Below are 18,171 nucleotides of genomic sequence, written 5' to 3'. Positions count from 1 at the left end.
AAACGGTGTTGACTGAATGTGACAATTAAAAAGGGCACAGAAAACGCAGATTTAAAGATCACAGGCTCCTCCTGTATGAGGGGAACTGGGCCCTCTAAAGAGGAAGCAGCTGCTGCTGCTCCCATAACTAAGCATGGAGTTTCCCAGGTGCCATCAGGAGAGAGGTCCTCCAGTGAAAAGGGACAGGAGAGAGAGCAGTGGTGCTTGGTGATTCCCTGAGTTGGGGCACTGAGGCAGCTCTGTGCTGGCTTCACATTAACGATAGAGAAGTCTGCTTTCTGACATTATAATCGTGTTCTTTCTTCTTTTCAACCTCTGACCTTCTAGTCTAGGCACAGTGACAGGCAAAGTGACAGGAACTCATGGACTGAAGAACTGGCTTCCCTATAGGCTTCAGGACACATCAAATTCAAATCAAGCCCAGTTTTTTTGTGGTTTTTTTTGTAGAACCCTTTTTAATATAAAACAAAAATTTAAACATATTTCAAATCTTCACTATGTCCACAATTCTCATCTTCACAAGACACAGGCTAGAATGTTAGATCACGCAGTGGAGTCTTTGGGAACATGTGCCTGTGTGGAATAAAAAAATGCCAAATCCTAGGATGCTTAAGTCACTGAGCTTGTTCTCAAGGCACTAGAGCAGTCCCTGGCGTTTCAAGTCCTCGTATGTTTTCTTATTCACAACATTTCCACTGGAATCCTCATACTCCTCCTACAAAGGTGGGGAAGAAAGAGGGAAGTGGTTTATTAGCCCTGGGGAAAATGAGCATTTGGATGTTTGGCAATGGCCTCGGCTCACTTCTAGGCAATCTCAAGGTATGTGAGCAAAACATGGCTGCTGTTCCCCACTCTAGTAACCACCACTTGGTGTTTGCCTCAATGTCTGCACTCCCTCTGCAACCCATCCTCATCCCTCCAAATCAAGGGTGGCAGTCTTGATATTGATAACCACCTAAAACAGGAGCCAGCCAATCATTAGATATCCCCAACAAAGGCAGATCATGCAAAGGTATTCAGAACTCCTAGGGCAGGAGTTCTTAATTTGGGGTCCATGAACCTGTTTATCTTAATATTTTGACAACTATTTTAATATGATCGGTTTCATTCATAATCCTATGTATTCTATTTTATGCATTAAAAACAAAGGCTTCACTGGACTGCCCAAGGGGTCCAGGGCACAGAAAAGGTAAAGAATTCCTGCTCAAGGGCATCCACTCTCAATTTTTGTGGCTACTGCTTCACTCTGGTAAGGCAAAGCACTTGTCTAGCCACTGCTGACCCCCCCTGACAAATTCCTGCCAGAATTAATAGAAAGATGACAATATTTTTGAAGAAAGGCATATAAGGTGACTTCTGGTTTTATGACATGCTTCAAGAATTCATGATTTTATTGGTGTGGGCACTCCCTCAACTGAAGAATACTAAGGAAGCAGTCTTTATGAGTTGCTATGACTCAAAAAATTCAGCCCTTGGTGGTCACCCCTCTGGTGATAAGTTTCTCCTAACTAAGCTAGGTTAGTCCTTAGATGCAGAGCCCACCCACCACTAGGACCCAACTGGAAACCTTTCCAATTTGGTGGGACTTGGCACAGCTTTTATTCTGCTGGCATAGCCTCTGAAAACACAGGGTCACCTCCACAGTACAATGGGACACTTGAAAGAATGTGAGAGTGGAGAGTTTATTCTATATCCCTGGTAAATTTCTAACAGGATACACATTATCCTATTACAAACAATATTCCTACAAGCATTTAGTCTCAAATCTATTTGGACCACTGCCAGAAGGTCACTGGCCATGACCAGAGAATCACCGCTGCAATGGAGCAAAGCCAGGGCAACATCTACAGCTCCCTGATAAAGGAGCTGCGTCTTTGCGGCTTAGCAGCATCTGTGATCCCCAATAGGGCCACTTACCTCAGTGTCAGGCTGCCACCGTTCAGAAGCCTTCTGCAGTTTCAATTTGGCCCACACTACAAAACAGTTACGAGTAATTAGTATTAATAGTATCCAGGGGATGCCTGGGATGCATGGGACTAGAATCCAAACCATACTTCAGAATCCAAGAGCTACAAATCTATTAGAACTTTGGTGCAGTGGAAATAATAAGAGCGGACACAAACGTGGCATTTTAAAGTTTACAAAGCACTTTCCACTCTGTAAAGTGGGACACACAAATCCCCTACATCCCACACCCTGCCCCAGCTGTGATTTCATTGCACAGGATGGGCACCTACTCTGCAACTTCAAGTCCTTGAGAGCAGCCTGGAGCATGACAGGTTAAGTGTCTTGGAGCTAAATGATAAGGAAGAACTAGCTGATGACTAGGTGAGGGGAACCTTGGAAAAAGATGGCCACATCATCTTGGGGTTCATATTAATGAAGGAAAACTGATAGCACTGTTGGTCAGGTACTTAAGACCGCTCCATTCTGCCAGGTATGCCAGCACACGCCTGTAATTCCAGCCACTGGGAAGACTGAGGTTGGTGGACCTCCTCAATTGAGCTCAAGAGGGCTAATGTTGGTCATGTGTCCACACTACGCTTGGCATTAATATGATGAATCCCCAGGAGCCAGAGGTCTCCAGGATACCCAAGGAGGAACAAGCTGTTCCAATGTGGAAAGAGTAGGTAAAAGCTCTTGTGCACACCATAATGGGAGAGGGGTCTGGAACAGGTACTCTCTATAATTCCAGCCTGGCAAGATAGGAAAAAAAGACAGACTGCTCAACCTTTAATAGGGCAGTATGTTGTTGCTGAAGGGTACCTAGGGTAAGGGAGTGGGCACTCAGTCTGTCCTAATACTTACAGAGAACTAAAGGTTACTTACAAGAGACAGCATCTTCAATCTGGGTCACATTAGCAAAGTGGGCCGTATTTGGAATGCCCAAGCATCTCATACCGTGAGCATGACGCCACTCCTGGGAAGGAAGAAAGTCAGAAGGATAATGGGAAATGGTACCAACTATACACAAAGCATTATTCTCACTTCATCCCTAAATCTTGAAACCCTCTTTCCATCAGAGACTCTCTCTAAAAGTGGTATCTGTAAGCAGAAAGACTATACTTAACACCATAGGAAGTAGATAATTTTAAAAAGTTTTACACTATTTGGCCCCATTTTCTTCCTAGCTGTACTGTTTGGTCAAAATCAGTTGGCTAAGGACTAGCTTTTATAGGCCAGTCCATCCTGCTGTTGATAACTCTGTGCCATGAACACAGAATGGAAGGCAACATCATGGTGGAGCAAAAAGGGTACTGGAGAGGGAATCAGCATAATGTTGTCTAAGTACCAGCTCTACAACTAGCTAGCTGTGCAACCACGGGCAAATGAATTTCCCTCTTTGGGAATGTTTCCTCATCTGTAAAACATGGTGATCAGACTACATATCTCTTAGTTCCATCATTCCATGATCTTAGTGGACCTTTCCAATCAACCTTCTGATTAGTCATTAGCGTTTCAAGGAGAAGTGGGTAAGAGAGGATGGCTGGCTAGACACAAACCATTACCACTACTAGAAAAATAACCCAAAGTATACCTTAGTGATGACTGGCCAGTATATAGTAAGTTCATTTCACTGCTGGTCTATGAAAGACTAGAAAATATGACAAGGATTATGTTGGATATGAACTGATATAAAAAAAAAAAAAAGATGCACTTTCTATCGTGCTTTTTTGTACAACCAAACTGGACCATCCTGGGAAACAGGTGACTCATGTATTATAACTAACCCAATTTTACAGATGGAAAACTGAGGCTTGAAAAAGTTAAGAGATTTGCCCAAGGTTACTCAGCAAATATGTATCAAAATGCAATACTAAGCCAGGTCTCTTGACTTTAAATCTAACATTCTTTCTCTTTATTATACATTATCAGAAGCCTTTTTCCTCCTGGAAAAGTTCCTTTTAAGTAGCAGAAAAAGATGAAAATAGGAAGTTTAAGCTATTCTGTTGGCCATGGTAAATCCTTTCATTAATAACTTGTTTTAAGAATGCTACCACGAACAATGTACTCCTTCCTGTTATAAATGGCCTTATTTTCTGTAGGAGGCAGGATGTAAAAGCAAGCCCACAGCACCCTCAGGGCCAGAGGTAGCACCTATCTCAGCCCTTAATGCCATTGATAGACCCTGAAATGCTCTGAGGCAAGTATAAGGCATAGGTATTGAGAAGGCAGAAAAGCCAAGGGAAAAGAAAGGGAATGAAGAAAAAGAAACAAATCGAAGAAGTATGGAACTATTTGTACAGAATCATGTAGGCTGAAGGCCCTTATTTCCTCCCTTTTAAAGAATGGTAAACAACATGGGTGTGATGGTGCACACACTGCCTCTCACAATCACTCTTCTGAACTGTTCAGCTTTTGGGGAACATACTGACCGGTACCTTCAATCTGGCTTATGTATGTTACAACCAAGAGGTCCACAGGGGAAGGCCCAGCAGGATGCCAGCTCCACAATGGCCTCAGCTCTGACTCCAGGGCTACACAGGCATGTGCTGCTGGCCCAGGGCACCCCATCACATTCCAACACCTCCAAGCACACTGTCTAATAGCCCTTCCTCTTCCCCCTTAACTCCACACGGGAGCTGGCCATGGGTTGTCCCCATTCAAAGGTTTTCCCTCCCTTGGCTCTGTTTTCATTTCTGGTGGAACTGGCCCCAGGACTCCTTACCGCAAAATGCCGCTGGAAGGCCTTGGGTCCTCGGTAGGTGTAGTTGCCACAAATCTCACAGTTATAGTTTATATTGAGGCCATGTAGCTTATACAACCAGTAGGGAATGGGCTGGAAGAAATGAGACACGGAACAGAGTAAGACACTGAAGTGTGAAGTCAGGAAGAGCTGATCAGGCCTCTTGAACAGGGCACAAACACTCACTTTGCCATCCCAGCCCAGGGGCAGGTTTTTGGGGTTGTAGATAATCTCATTCTCTTCATCTTCACTTTCACTCTCACTTATTTGCTCTTCTTCTTCCTCCTCTCTTTCCTCTCCTGTGCGTGCCTGTTTGCGCTGCACATTTTCATGAGTGAGATGCCGCTGTTCCTAAAGGACCAAAAGATTAAGCTAATTAATAAATAGGCAGGAGAAGTGCAACCCAACGTGGGAGGACAAAAATAGTTGCTGATGCAGTATGGGCGGAACTGTGAAGTGATTCAGTCCTTTTGGGACACTTTTTGGAACCCCAAAGTCACAAAACAGGGCATCCTCTCTGACCCTAATTATTATGCCAGTAAAAGGAATATACCCAAAAGAGACAGAGGAAAAGGACCCCTATGTATAAAAGTATAAAAATATTCACAGGAGCACTTTTTGTTACAGCCAAGAACTGGCAACTGGTGTGTGTGTGTGTGTGTGTGTGTGTGTGTGTGTGTGTGTGTGTGTAATTGGAAAATAATTAAATAAATTATGGCATATAAGTATAATAGAATATTACTGTGCAATAAGAAATGACAAAGGTATGGATTAAAAGAAATGTGGGAATACTTGTATATACTGATGCAGAGTAAACAGAATGAGAACAATTTATATAATAACTACAACACGGGGAAAGACTTAAGAACTCTGATCAACGCAAAAACCAACCACAACTCCAGAGAACTAACAAGCGAACACGCTACCTACACCTGACAGAGAAGACAGACTAAAGTTACAGAGCAAGAAATATTTTCGGGGGCAGCTAGGTGGTGCAGTGAGTAGAGCACCGGCCCTGGAGTCAGGAGGACCTGAGTTCAAATCCAGCCTGACACTTGACACACCGTGTGACCTTGGGCAAGTCACTTAACCCCAATTGCCCTGCCCTTCCCCCTGCCCAAGAGAAAAGAAAAAGAAAAAAAAAAGAAAACGATTTTCAGACATAGCCAATGTGTGGATCAATTTTGCTTGGCTATGCTTGTTACAACAGTTAGGCTTTTATTTTTTTAATGGAGGAGGGGGAAGAACATTGGGGGAGAGGGAGCTAATGATGGTGCTCTACTCACTGCACCACCTAGGTGCCCCTGGATTACAGGTTTTTAAAGAGTGGAAATGACTTAGTGGACTTATCTGATCCAAACAGTTTCAGAGCTTCCTGTCAGAACATATCTCCTAATCTGGGATGAAAAAGCCCAAGATTCTAGTCATTGACCTAAAGGAATCAGACTGCCTTAGACAAAGGTGTAGAAATCTCATCCTTCCAAAAATCAGAACCTGTTCCAGAAATTAAATGGTCTCTAATCCCAAGACATCTCTTGAACAGAAACACAGCATGCTCTCAAAAGTGTAAAGGGATGCAGATGATTCCCTAAAATCAAAAACTAGAGACAGATTTTCCATCCAGTTATGCTTGGGAAGACTGGCAATTCAGGCTGTGCCCAAGACTAGTGTGGAAAAGCTGAAGATGTCCAAGGAGGACAACTTTTGACATCAATAAGCCCCTTTCTTTTTGTTTAACTGTCTAAGCAAAAAGAGTGATATGGGTGGGTGGCCTTTCAGTGGATGATGTTTTGGGTTACATTACCTTCAGCATCACATACTCACCCCAAGAATCTCTACATATTCATAGATCTGGGCTTCAAGGAAAGCAATGTCTTTGTTCCTCTCAGTGTCCCTGTGAATAAGAAGAGATCCAGGTCATTTGAAGAGGGCTGAAGTATGATATAATGGGGTTCTCTATAATTTAACTCAATCCCCCAATCCTAGGAATGGTTCCATTTAGCACCTCACTCCCTGCAAGTGAACATTTCCTTTAGAGAAGCAATTTTTAAAAATCTTAAAAGCTACAGCCACCCAAACCCATAACGGGTTGATAAAACAAGAGTATAGAACCTTCTAGAAATTTGAAAATAATGTCACAAAGGCAATGACTACATTTAATGCCACCTACAGAGAACATCAGAATACTGGGGTACTGACCTATCACACCAATGAACAAACGAAAACAGAGTCATCTCTGACATTTCTCCTTTTTTTCTAAACCCCATCACTTTAACTTTATAATACCTCTTCCCAACATTTTCTTCATATACACAGCCACCTGAACGCTAGTACTCAGAAACCTTTGGTGGCTCCCTATCACCGGTAGGATGAGACACACACTCTTTAACTTTAATATGAACTTTAACATAATAGGAACTTTAATATGGCTCCAACCTTCCTTTCCAGCTTTATCTTACCTTACATACCTTACCACAATCTGTTACCACCATACTGGACCATAAAATAAAGTTGAATTCCCTAGATCACCAGCATGCACTGACACAAGCAATCCTCACCACCAGAAATGCACCTCTTTCTCCTCCACTTCCTCAATGTCTCTCAGAAACCTTCTCTTCCTTCCAGGCTCAGCTCAGGGGAAGCCTCTCCTCTAGCTCTCAATGGTGTCTCTCACTCCTCCAATTCTCTTAGGAGCACGCTCTGTGAGCTCTCTTATGTCCCACATCTCCTGATTCTGCATTATGCTCATCTGGGTACATACTGTAGCCAGAGACTAAACTTGTGGAGGGTGGAAGGAGTTTTGTCTTGTCTTTCTCCCCAAGTGCCTTGCTTCAAGTTGGTTGTTTAGTAAATGTTTGCCAAATTCAATCTCTTTACATTTCCCGCTAATTGAGGTAACGTTTCTATGGCATAGTCTAGAGTCAACTCTGACTTAAACAAGTGTAAATGTGCCTGTCTGGGAATAGTCATACAATGTCTCTCTAGTAGTGCAGGTACTTAACAACTGGCTATCACTACGGATCAGTGAAGACAAAATGGAAGCTTCACAATCTACCTTTTAAACAATAAAAAGGGATATTCATTGATAAAACACTCTGATGTGAGTCTTTGGGGATCAATTAGTCAAGCACTGTTAATCCCATTTTATACACGAGGAGTTTGAGACTCTGGAGGTAACTGACTTGCCAACGTATCAAAGCTGGGATTTAAACCCAAGTCCAATGCTCCTCTGACTACACCATGCCACCTGCCAGGGAAGAGGACTAAGACAAAGCCAACCATACCAGGCGACTCAGAAACAACCAGCTCACTCACCTCTTGGTTCCTTTTGATTTGGGATTCTTCGCAAACAGAGAGGAGTCGAGTGATTCCAGGGACTTGCCCTTGGTGCTGAACAGCCTCTGGGCTCGCTCCTCCAGTGTACTGTGTAAAGACAAGGACCAAAGGATTCCCTGTGATCACCCCAGGCAGTCTCACCTGCACTTGGCTAGTTTTACAGGAGTCAGACAAATGCAGCTTGAGCCCCTTCAAAGACTATGGTGAACAAGTGGAGGAAGGAAATGTTGGGCAGCTAAGACTACAGTTCCCGCCTCTTACCCGCCACATTTCAGTCCTAAAGCCAAGAGTGCAGATTTCAGTCTGTCCAGACCCAAAGAGGCCAACTCCTATAAAACAGAGGAATGAGTTAGGATGCTGAAAAGAATGACTCCTGAAACCAAATGCTCCAAACGCTCTCCTGGTAGAACTGAGTATGGGTACTACTGAAGACAGGAACTCGTCTACATTTTTGTAAATGACTTCACATATTGCTATGGCTGAAAAAATTCATCAGCTTGCGGCCAACCTTCTGTTGAGGAACCTTGATGCACTCAACCAAGTTGGTCCTCAAATGTCATACACAGAGCCCTACATTCACCCAGCACGTGAAGCCCCTCCAGACTGGCAGTACCTGCTTGAACGAGGGATCCCAGGGGGATCTCCACATCATGATGAAGCAACAGTAGAGTTAATAACAGTACCATCTATGCATACAGCGCTTTACAATTATTCAAGTTTATAGAAACACAGTAGCCCATTTGATTTTTCCTTATCTTTTGCATATGCCCAGTTCCAGAAAATCCTGTGGTTTTTGTTTTTAATTGCAAAGAGAAGAATGTATTATAAACAAACAAACAAACAAAAGTGGCTGGTCAGTCTGTGAGACAAACTGGGGAGTTACAGAAAACATACCTCCCAGGAGGAAAATGCGGAGAGGTCAAGATGGGCTCCAGCATGGGTCAGTGCACTGCTTGTCTCTTTCTGCCAAGAAAGACAACAAGGAATCTTAGCCAGCTCCACGGCAATAGCAATGGATCCCTCCCACATTCATATAGAAGTCTTAGGAATGACCTCCAAAAGAAACCATAAAAAGAAAACCAGATTCCATAAAATTATAGCACAGAGAATGTTTCAGGGCCACAACTGAGGGTGAAAGGACCATGTATCATCAGGCCCTTTGCTAAAATGCAAAGGGCAAGAGTCATGATTAAGCTTCCTGATAGAGGCCCTCCAGCTCACCGGCCAGCCTGGGAAGGTACCATTGTCCCACTTCTTCTCAAATTCATTCTGAATCTTCCCAAACAGTTCATTCTGGTCTTGTAGGGGCTTCACCCTATCTGTGTAGTCCTGGAGGTACTCAAGCAGCATCTCCAGGTACCTAACAGAGAGAGAGAGAGAGAGAGAGACACTCAAGTTAGAGAAAGTCAGGAGTGATATCTGTGATGGAGGTGACAAAGCAAAGCAAATCGTTTCCCATCCAGGCACAGGCCTAGTTTCATCACTGCAGCCACAGCCCCAAAGACACAAAGCCCTGAGCATGAGAGCCTTATGCGGTACAGTGAATGAAGCAGGAGCTTGCCTGAGATGACAAAATCGTATTTCTTCTATTACTGTGTGATAAGAAATGACAAAAGAGACAGATTCAGAAAAACATGAGAAGACTTGTTTGAACTGACAGAGACTGAAGTGAGCAGAGCTGAGAGAACAATTAAGACAATGATTACAACACTATAAGGGAAACCACCTTCCAAGACTGATGATGAAGCCCACCTCTTAGCAGTGTTGATGGACTACAGTGCAGATGAGACAGTTTCAGAAATAGCCAATGTATGGATCTGTTTCACTTAACTGTACATATTTATTATAATAGAAGGATTTTATCTGGGGGAAAGGGAAGAAGAGGGATAGTGATTAAAAAAGAAAAGAAAGGTGCATCAATGAATATGTTAAAAATGCATGGTAAAGAACATGAAGTTCAGAAGGGGACCTAGACAAGCAAGGGAGTGTTTAAATTCAACACACATCTGCAAAAACCAAGCTGTACATGAGCTTCACGGTTACATAGAAAATTCTTTTTCTCCCTGTTCTTTATACGTAGAAATATTCATCTTTGCCAAGTTCATAATAATTTTAAAGTATATTCACTCTGCCAAGACTGGTGGAGTACAAATGTTCAAAACTGGATTTTTAAGAGTTCCACATTCCCCAATAACTCTAGAAGCAGGAGAGCTCAGAGAACAGCCAGGGTTAGAATTTAGTTTCCAATTTAAAAAAATAAGCCAAGAAGCTTGACAATGCTTACCTCTTGTACTCTGCATTCTTCCTTTCCTTGGGAATATCAAATAACTGGTCAAAGATAGACAGGTATGTGATATAATCCAGTTTCTAAAAATAACACATGAGGCTTAACTAAGCTGGGTGTGCAGAAGTCAAAGATACAGTCTAATCAATATACAAGATACAATTTGAGGGCTCAGTGGGTACAACTTAAAGAGTCTTTTTCTTCTTGTGCAATTTTTCCAACATTCAATCCCTTCACTACTTTGGTAGGCAATGTCTTAGTCCGGACATTTAGAAGAGAAGCAGGCACAGTGACAATAAAATTATAAAATCACAAGATTTCCTTCTGCCAGTGGGATGCGCCAGATAGAGCCAATTAACTTTTGGGAATTTGATTTGTTTCTTCTCAATTCTGATCTTACTCAATGTTTATGTTCTTCATTTGAGAGTTATTACGTGCCAACTGTTTTTGCAATTTAAAAAGGTGTTTTGATCAACTATACTATAAAGTCCTTAAAGGCAGGGTCCATGCTTCCACCCTTGCCATCTTCTTGTCTTCCAACCTACTGCTGTACCCTGGAGACCTCCAGACTTCCAGATACCTTGCTTTGGGGGATTTAAGCCATTCAGCTTTGCCTTTCCTACTTTGGAGCCTGTAATTGTTAAGTGTATGGGCACAAACACACATGCTTAGATGGTCCATCATATCTAGCCAACCTAGTCAAGCTTCTCAGTTATGACCCTCCTCTCCCTTCCATCTAGCCTATGAACACGGACTGTCCCTTTCCATCTCTTCCTCTAGGAATCAGAATCAAATCTATACTGCCATTGCTACTGGAAAACGCACATCAATCCCCTTCTCTATGGTTCCACTCACCATTCCTCTGATTTCCTCAACAAACATTCCCATTCGCCCTCCTCTGGTGCCCACCACTTGTCTACATATGCTGTCTCCCCATCAATGTGAAAGCTCCTTGAGGATGGGGACTATCTTGCTTTTCTATTTATAGAGTCTCAGCTCTTAACAGTGTTTAGCACATAGGAAGTACTTAATAAAGGCATTTTTCTTTTTTGCCTTTTTTTTGGGCAGGGCAATTGGGGTTAAGTGACTTGCCCAAGGTCACACAGTTAGTACGTGTCAAGTGTCTGAGGCCAGATTTGCACTCAGGTCCTCCTGACTCCAGGGCCAGTGCTCTACTCACTGCACCACCTAGCTGCCCCTACATTTCTCTTCATTATACATCTTTGTAGTCACCACAGCACTCAGCACATTGTCTTGTACATAATCAGCACACAATATTTATTATTTTCATTTCTAAAGGGGAGGCTCATTCAAAGAGTGCACATCACATGTCCAGTCTAGTTGGAAGTGAAACACCACCTGCTTCAAAGTCAGTATCCCCAGCCCAACCTCCCTAATCCATTTCTGTGAATCAAGATTTCTTTCTAGTATCTTACCTCAGACGCTTTTAAGTTAATGTACTTAAGGTAGCAGTCATGAAGATCCAAGTAACGGCCATATCCTTCTTCATCTGTGAACTCCACCAAGTCTGAGGGAATCGGAGAGAACAGTTGCCCCAAATAAATTAAAAACAGTCCCTTACACAAAACCTCTCTTGTAAGCCTATTCATTTAGCCTGTTTGCTTCTTCACTAGACAGTAAGGTCCATTCACAGAGTTGTCCCCTGCTGCTTCTGGGGAAAGCTGACCACAACATGCTGAGGAGCTTTCCAAGTCACCAAAGGTAAGTGAACTCTGGAGGAAAAGGTCCCAGGCAGCAACTTCTAACACCAGAGTCCTGATTTGATTCTGATGATTATGGAAACTGAAGCCAATTGCTTCCTAAGTGATATCCCCCACAGCAACGAACCAAGCCAAGATTTCACCTCACTAGACAGTCTGAAGGAACTAACACACATTTCCTTTGGGAGACTGGTTTCCTGAGTCGGGGAGGGCAGCTGCAATTACACATAAACTAGCTGAATATTTGCTATATTTCTGCTAATATGAAACGTAAAACCCCACTTACTTTGTGCTTCTTCACTAGGATTTTCTCTGGCTTTCAGGAGCTCCTCAAATTCCACTGACATTGGCACACAAATCTGAGAAGAGAAAGCACAAAGCCCAGATGGGTCCTCCATTTCCTCTAAACAGAAGCAACATTGTCTCATACGTATGGCTCTTGTGTCCTGAACCGGATTCTATATGTAGTGTGGCTTGCAACATTGTTTGTGACTCTAATACATTACAGCAAGGTGCCCGAGGGATACCTGAGCCTTTCCTCTTATTCCTATCCTTACCAGGCCTTACATTCTGCCTTTCAAACCCACAGGGCATTGACATCTGACCAAACAAGTCAACCTAAGGACCCTAGGCCCGGCCTGTAGCTGCACACTGATGAATGCTAAAGTGTCTATCTTCTGACTGCCCCACGTCCATGTTTTCTCCCCTAATTAGAAAGGTGAGCTCCCTGACAGCTCTTCTCTGCTTTTCTTTTTGTATCCCCAGCACTTAGTACACTTAGGCACAAAGCAAGTGCTTAATAATGACTTTTCTGTTCATCTGTTCATGACCAGAAGACCGGTGACAACCTAGAATGTTAAGTACTGCCTTACACTGGCAGATGTGCTTCCTTAGCTCCTGTGCCCACATCACCCCTCCAATGCAGGCATCTTCACTCGACTTTTCACCTTCAGCATATCGACCCGGCTTTTTCATTCCCACTGGCACCAACTTTGCCCAAGTCCCTATCACCTTATACCTAGATATAAAATCTGCCTTATTGGTCCCTGTATACAACTGGCAGATTACCTTAATTTCTATTTCTTTCACATAATGACCCTCCTCAAAAGCCTTTGATGGTTCTCTAGTTCCTAAACCTGAAGCTGAGATTCAAGGCTCTGTAGTCAGACCTCAAACTCCCTTTCCTCCTCTCCTGCTAAAATCCAGCGTGACCTTCCACTCAAGGCTGGCTTACTCCCTGTACCTCAAGCATATCTTGTTTATTCTCACTTCTGCACCTTTCCTCACAGCGCTCCCTTACCCTAGAATTCCCTTCCCCTACCTTTTTACCTAACTATCCTTCAAGGCCAAGTTCAAGTCCTCACTCTTGACAGCAGCTTTCCCCTTCCTCCACCCCCAGCACTTTCTTGCCTCTAAATGCCTGTAGTCCTTACTGCCTGTGTCCTCAAACTCATGCCATGTCAGAGCCGGAGGGATCTTAGTAGACATCCAATCCAACCCCCTCGTTTTTCAAACCCCCAAAAACTGATGCCCAGAAACATGAAGCAGTGACCTGCTCAAAGCCACAGAGCTCATTAGTGCCAGAACGGAATTAAACCCAGATCTCCTGGGTAGAGGGGAAAGAGTCCTGAGCCCAAGTCAACACTGCCCAGTACACCATGGCTGTCTCCTGTCTGCTACCTACATATGTCTCTCTGCTGGAACAGTCAGCTCTTTCAGGGCAAAGACGAAGTCATGAATTCTGTGACAACTACGCATCTTAACAGTAATAATAACAGACGCTAATATAATCCTTTAAAGCTTGCAAAGTGCTCGCCACACGTTATAACAACCCTGGGAAGTAGGTAGTACAGGTATTATTATCTCTATTTTACAGATGGGGAAACTGAGGCTCAGAGAAATTGCTTGCCCATCAGAGGCAAGATCTGAACCCAAGTCTTCTTCACGTCAAGTCCAGCACTCTATTGTGCCACTATACCAAAACGTCTATCTATCATACTATAATAACAATAATGAAAATAACCTCCATATTCATACATAATACAGCAAACTAGGAAAGACAGTGACAATAGCTGCCAAACTGTCTTACTCTGTCTTTCAATGATAAATATACTGCCCCTTGCTCACTTGTTGTAGATCATCAAAATAACTCTAAGGTACAGATTAGGTAACTGATGAGTAAAAACAAACCAAAGATCAGTAATGTTCTTCCTCTCTGCTGCTTCTTCCTGAGGTATCCCTTGGCTCACTCGGAAAGTATATGCCACATTTCATCAACAACCCTTAGGGCTTACCTCATTTGGGTGCTTCCGGTGGAATTCTTTTATCTGTTTGAGTCTATTATAGAATTCTGCAAATTCATTTGGTCCAGAAATAGCACTGAGCTCCTCCTTTCTTAACCTGAAATTCCCAAAAGGACCAAAAGAGAAAACAAGGGACCAGGGTCAGTAGTCTGATTGACACTGGCTCCCCAGAAGCACCCATACATGGCCCAGCACCGCCACTTACCCATCCTTGTCATCATACAAATCTCTCAGGTTCCCACTGACTTCCATATACCTCTAAAAGGTAAAAAACCAAACAAACAAAATCTTATCAACACAAAGCAGTTTGTGTTGCTATGCAGTTGGATATCCAACAAAGATTCTTCAGTGATTATCCAAGATAAATTAAGTGGCACTAAGACTTCAGCAGACAGTGAAGATATTATTTATATGACATAATTTGAGAAGGAAGGTCTATTCCCCATTCAAATTCTCACCAACCCATCATCATTCTTTAATATTTCATTTTTTGAGAATTTTTTTTCTGGCCCAGGACCTAGGTGAAATCCAACTGGACAGTTAAGAAGAGCACAGTACACTGGCCTCAGTCATCAAGACATTAGTAGGAATATGTTTATTGGAGACTTTTTATACTCAAGGCCACAGCAGCTTCCTCAAAAATGGGATGAAAATGTATATAAAAGGAGATAAGTCTAGAAGGAAGGCAGGCTTGGTGGTACCATAGTAGTAGTGATGGTGGTGGTAACAATCAGTTAAAAAAATTATTTTCATTTCTGAATTCTCTCCTTCCCTCCTCCACCCACTGAAAAGGCAAAAAAAAAAAAGATATATATGTATGAAATCATGCAAGACATATTTCTACATTCCTTATTTCCAATCTTAACTACAATTAATATTAACATACTACTTCAAAGGCTGTAAAGTGTTTTACTTAATCCTGTGCAAATATGATCATAGTTGTTTCAGAGAAGAGAACACCAAAGATTAGGTAGTGAAATGCCTTGCTTAAGGTCATAAAACTTAATAATAATCACTACCATTTATATATCACTTTAAGGTTTGCAAAGCTCTTGACAAGCATCACCTCACTTTTACCCCACAACCACCTTGGGAGGTAGGTGCTAAAATTACCCCCATTTTATAGATGAGGAAACCGAGGCAGACAGAAGTGAAGCAACTTTCCCACGGGTACACAGGGAGGAAGCACCTGAACTCAGGTCTTGCGGATCCCAGGCAGAGCTGGGACTCAAACCCAGGGGTGCTGATCCCTTGTCAATATTCTGCGGTCAAGGCTCGACAAGAGGGACCTATAGTCCAAAAGCACGGGAGAGCCAGAGAGAAGTCCTGGTCAGGTAGGGGATAGACCCGATGCTTTCTGAGGTGTACTCCTGAGACTCCAATCTCTTCCTTCTCTGGGAGCTAACTTCTAAAGTGCACACTGCATGCTGGCGCAGAGTAGGTGGTTGATGGCTACTGAGTTGAAATGAACCACAGTGAGAAATGCCACCTTCCCCCTGGCCTGGGAGGCCTTGAGAGCGGAGCTGTTTGTTCTTCTGCCGTTCTTTGTATTCCCAGGGCTCAGCACAGGGCTAGGACCAAAGTTAACAGTTAAGAAGTTCTAGCACTCCATCTGAGCATCGATGGCCCTTCTTGGAACGCCAAACCAGCATTAATTAAGCGCCCGCTATGCCAGTCAAACCATTATTAATGTGCCAGCCTCAGAACAAACAGGCCCCGGCCTGATATCGAGAAATACAAAAAACAAAACAGCCGCTGCTCTTGAGGCGCTCGCGGTCTCAAGGGGAAGCTAAGGAGGAAAAGGATTCCAAGAGACCACGGTGCCTGCCCCCCGGGGGCTTACACTCCAGCAGCATTCGGACCCTCCCCGCCCCAGAACTCACGTCCTGCATAGCCCGAGTGCGATGGTCCGAGTTGATCTGGTCCCGGAGCTGAAGGCGGAAGAGACATTGGCCGGGTCAGCCTCAACCAGCCGGAGACCCTCGACATCTCCCTTCCTCCCGGCCGGAGGCCCACCATCCAAACCCCCGAACTGAGGCGGGACAGTCCCGCCGGCGAGCCGCGATCCCCGGGGGCGGGACCTCCGGGCTGGATCCGCGCGCCCGCGAAGGTAGGGCCCTGGGACACCTGGGAGAGAGGGAATCCCGGGGGAGGGGGAGGGGCAGGATCCCGGATGTGGCCGCTTTTTTTTTTTCCTCTTTCTCTCTGTCCCCCCCGCCTCACCCCGTTGCCCTCCCTCCGGCCGCTCACCGTGGACTTCTTAATGAGCATCTCCTTGGCCATGACGTCCATGAGCCGCTCCTTCTCTTCATGGTAGCGCCGCTGCTGCTCCAGGATAGTCTCCATCTTGCCCCCACCACCTCCACCTCACTCCAGCAGCCGCTACGACCGGAAGTTGCCGCAGCCGCCAGTGCCGCTCAGCGCGCTCCGCCGGCAGCGCCTCGCACCCCGCGACACCAAGGTTCCGCCGTCGCCGGAAGTCCTAGCCTGGGAACGGGATAATAGAGGGAGAGGCGCAGAGAGGAGCTGGGGCTCCTCGGGCTGAGGCGGCAGCGCCCTCTGCTGACCGTGCGGAGACACTGGCGTCCAGCAGCCGCCTGTGCTCAGGTTCCCGGAGGAGACCAGAGAGGTCGTAGGGGGTCCGTGACCTGGCCGGGTCACTGGAGGTCCTGGGACATACCCGAGACCGGGGTTTGGGGACCGGGGCCGGCGAGGCAGGATGTGAGACCAGACCTCATGCATATCGCGTCCTCTTCACAGTGGTACCCATTTCACAGATGGAGAAACAGTATTTTTAAAAAATGAGATGTCGAGCTGCTAGAGATCATCTTGTCCGATCCCCTTATGTTACATCATCTCTTTCATCACCAACATTTCTAAAGCAGCTTTAAAGTTTGAACAATTGCATTGGTAATTAAGGTGGGACTTTTTTTACTGTTTTCTCTTTGAGAAATGCCTTTGATTAAGGTTAACTAGGTGCTAAACCCCAGGCTCACGCCCTTTTGCTGATTAAGTGTGAATCCTTTGAGCCCTGAACAACAGTTGGCATTGTCTGGGGCTTTCAGGCACTGGAAGAGTGGCATGAGACTCTGGGCAGCCATCTTAAGAGTCCCCCTGCTCTTAAACCCAGATGTTGATGCTTTCCTGGTAACTCTGAATTGTATTTGGTCTGTTTATAGTGTATGTTTCTAATTTGTTTGTATTTGCTCTGAAGTTCAGGTTGCTGGCTTTTCCTCCCGAACTAAGTGAATGATATTTGTATGTTGGATTGAAATAAGATTGTTAACTCCTTAATGTCACTTTCCTTAGTAAAGCAGATCAAAAAACCGTGTGTTATCTGTCTTCCGTGTGCTGGTTGTTGTTGGTTTTACACACCTCACCATACCCGCTAGCCAAATTGTTGTTACAACAATGCTTTACACATTATCCCAGAGGATAATAATTTCCATAGTCCTTTAAAATGTTCAAACCCCATTTTTTCACAGCCTTGTAATGTTAGCCCCATTTTACAGACAAAAAAACTGAGACTCAGATGCAGTGACTTGCTGAGGATGACACACAAAAGTTGTTTTTTTAAAAAACAACAACAAAAAAAAAACCTCCTCACTCTGTTCCATGATTAAGTTAAAGGCCTGACCATGTCATTCCTACAAAACAATCTCCAGTGGCTCCCTATTGCCTTCAGAATCAAATACAAAATGCTCTGTTTGTCATTCAATGCCCTTTGTAACTTAGCCCCCTCCTACCTTTCTAGTCTTCTTACACCTTACATGTGCTCTTTGATCTGGTGTCACTGGCCTCCTGATTGTTCCTCAAACAAGACACACCATCTCTCCTTTC

The 18,171-nt window shown here is 44.2% G+C and overlaps 1 protein-coding gene across 1 annotated transcript; it reads right to left on the bottom strand.

The window, feature by feature from the left end:
• Positions 1–402: 402 nt before the first annotated feature.
• On the bottom strand, positions 403–16,743 carry SF3A3 (splicing factor 3a subunit 3). Its single transcript, XM_036747239.1, has 17 exons — positions 16,582–16,743; positions 16,215–16,262; positions 14,537–14,589; positions 14,323–14,428; positions 12,315–12,387; positions 11,744–11,835; positions 10,308–10,390; positions 9,245–9,383; positions 8,918–8,986; positions 8,285–8,352; positions 8,003–8,110; positions 6,512–6,581; positions 4,874–5,038; positions 4,670–4,780; positions 2,830–2,920; positions 1,918–1,973; positions 403–715 (listed from the first exon to the last, which is right to left on the bottom strand). Exons 1-17 carry the CDS (start codon positions 16,675–16,677, stop codon positions 638–640), a joined length of 1,506 nt encoding a protein of 501 aa, XP_036603134.1. The 5' UTR covers positions 16,678–16,743; the 3' UTR covers positions 403–637.
• Positions 16,744–18,171: the final 1,428 nt, after the last annotated feature.

This window comes from Trichosurus vulpecula, chromosome 2 (assembly GCF_011100635.1).
Source record: "Trichosurus vulpecula isolate mTriVul1 chromosome 2, mTriVul1.pri, whole genome shotgun sequence".
Taxonomy (NCBI): Eukaryota; Metazoa; Chordata; class Mammalia; order Diprotodontia; family Phalangeridae; genus Trichosurus; species Trichosurus vulpecula.
Note: the sequence above shows the minus strand (reverse complement) of the source record. Positions and strands in the feature narration are given on the sequence as shown.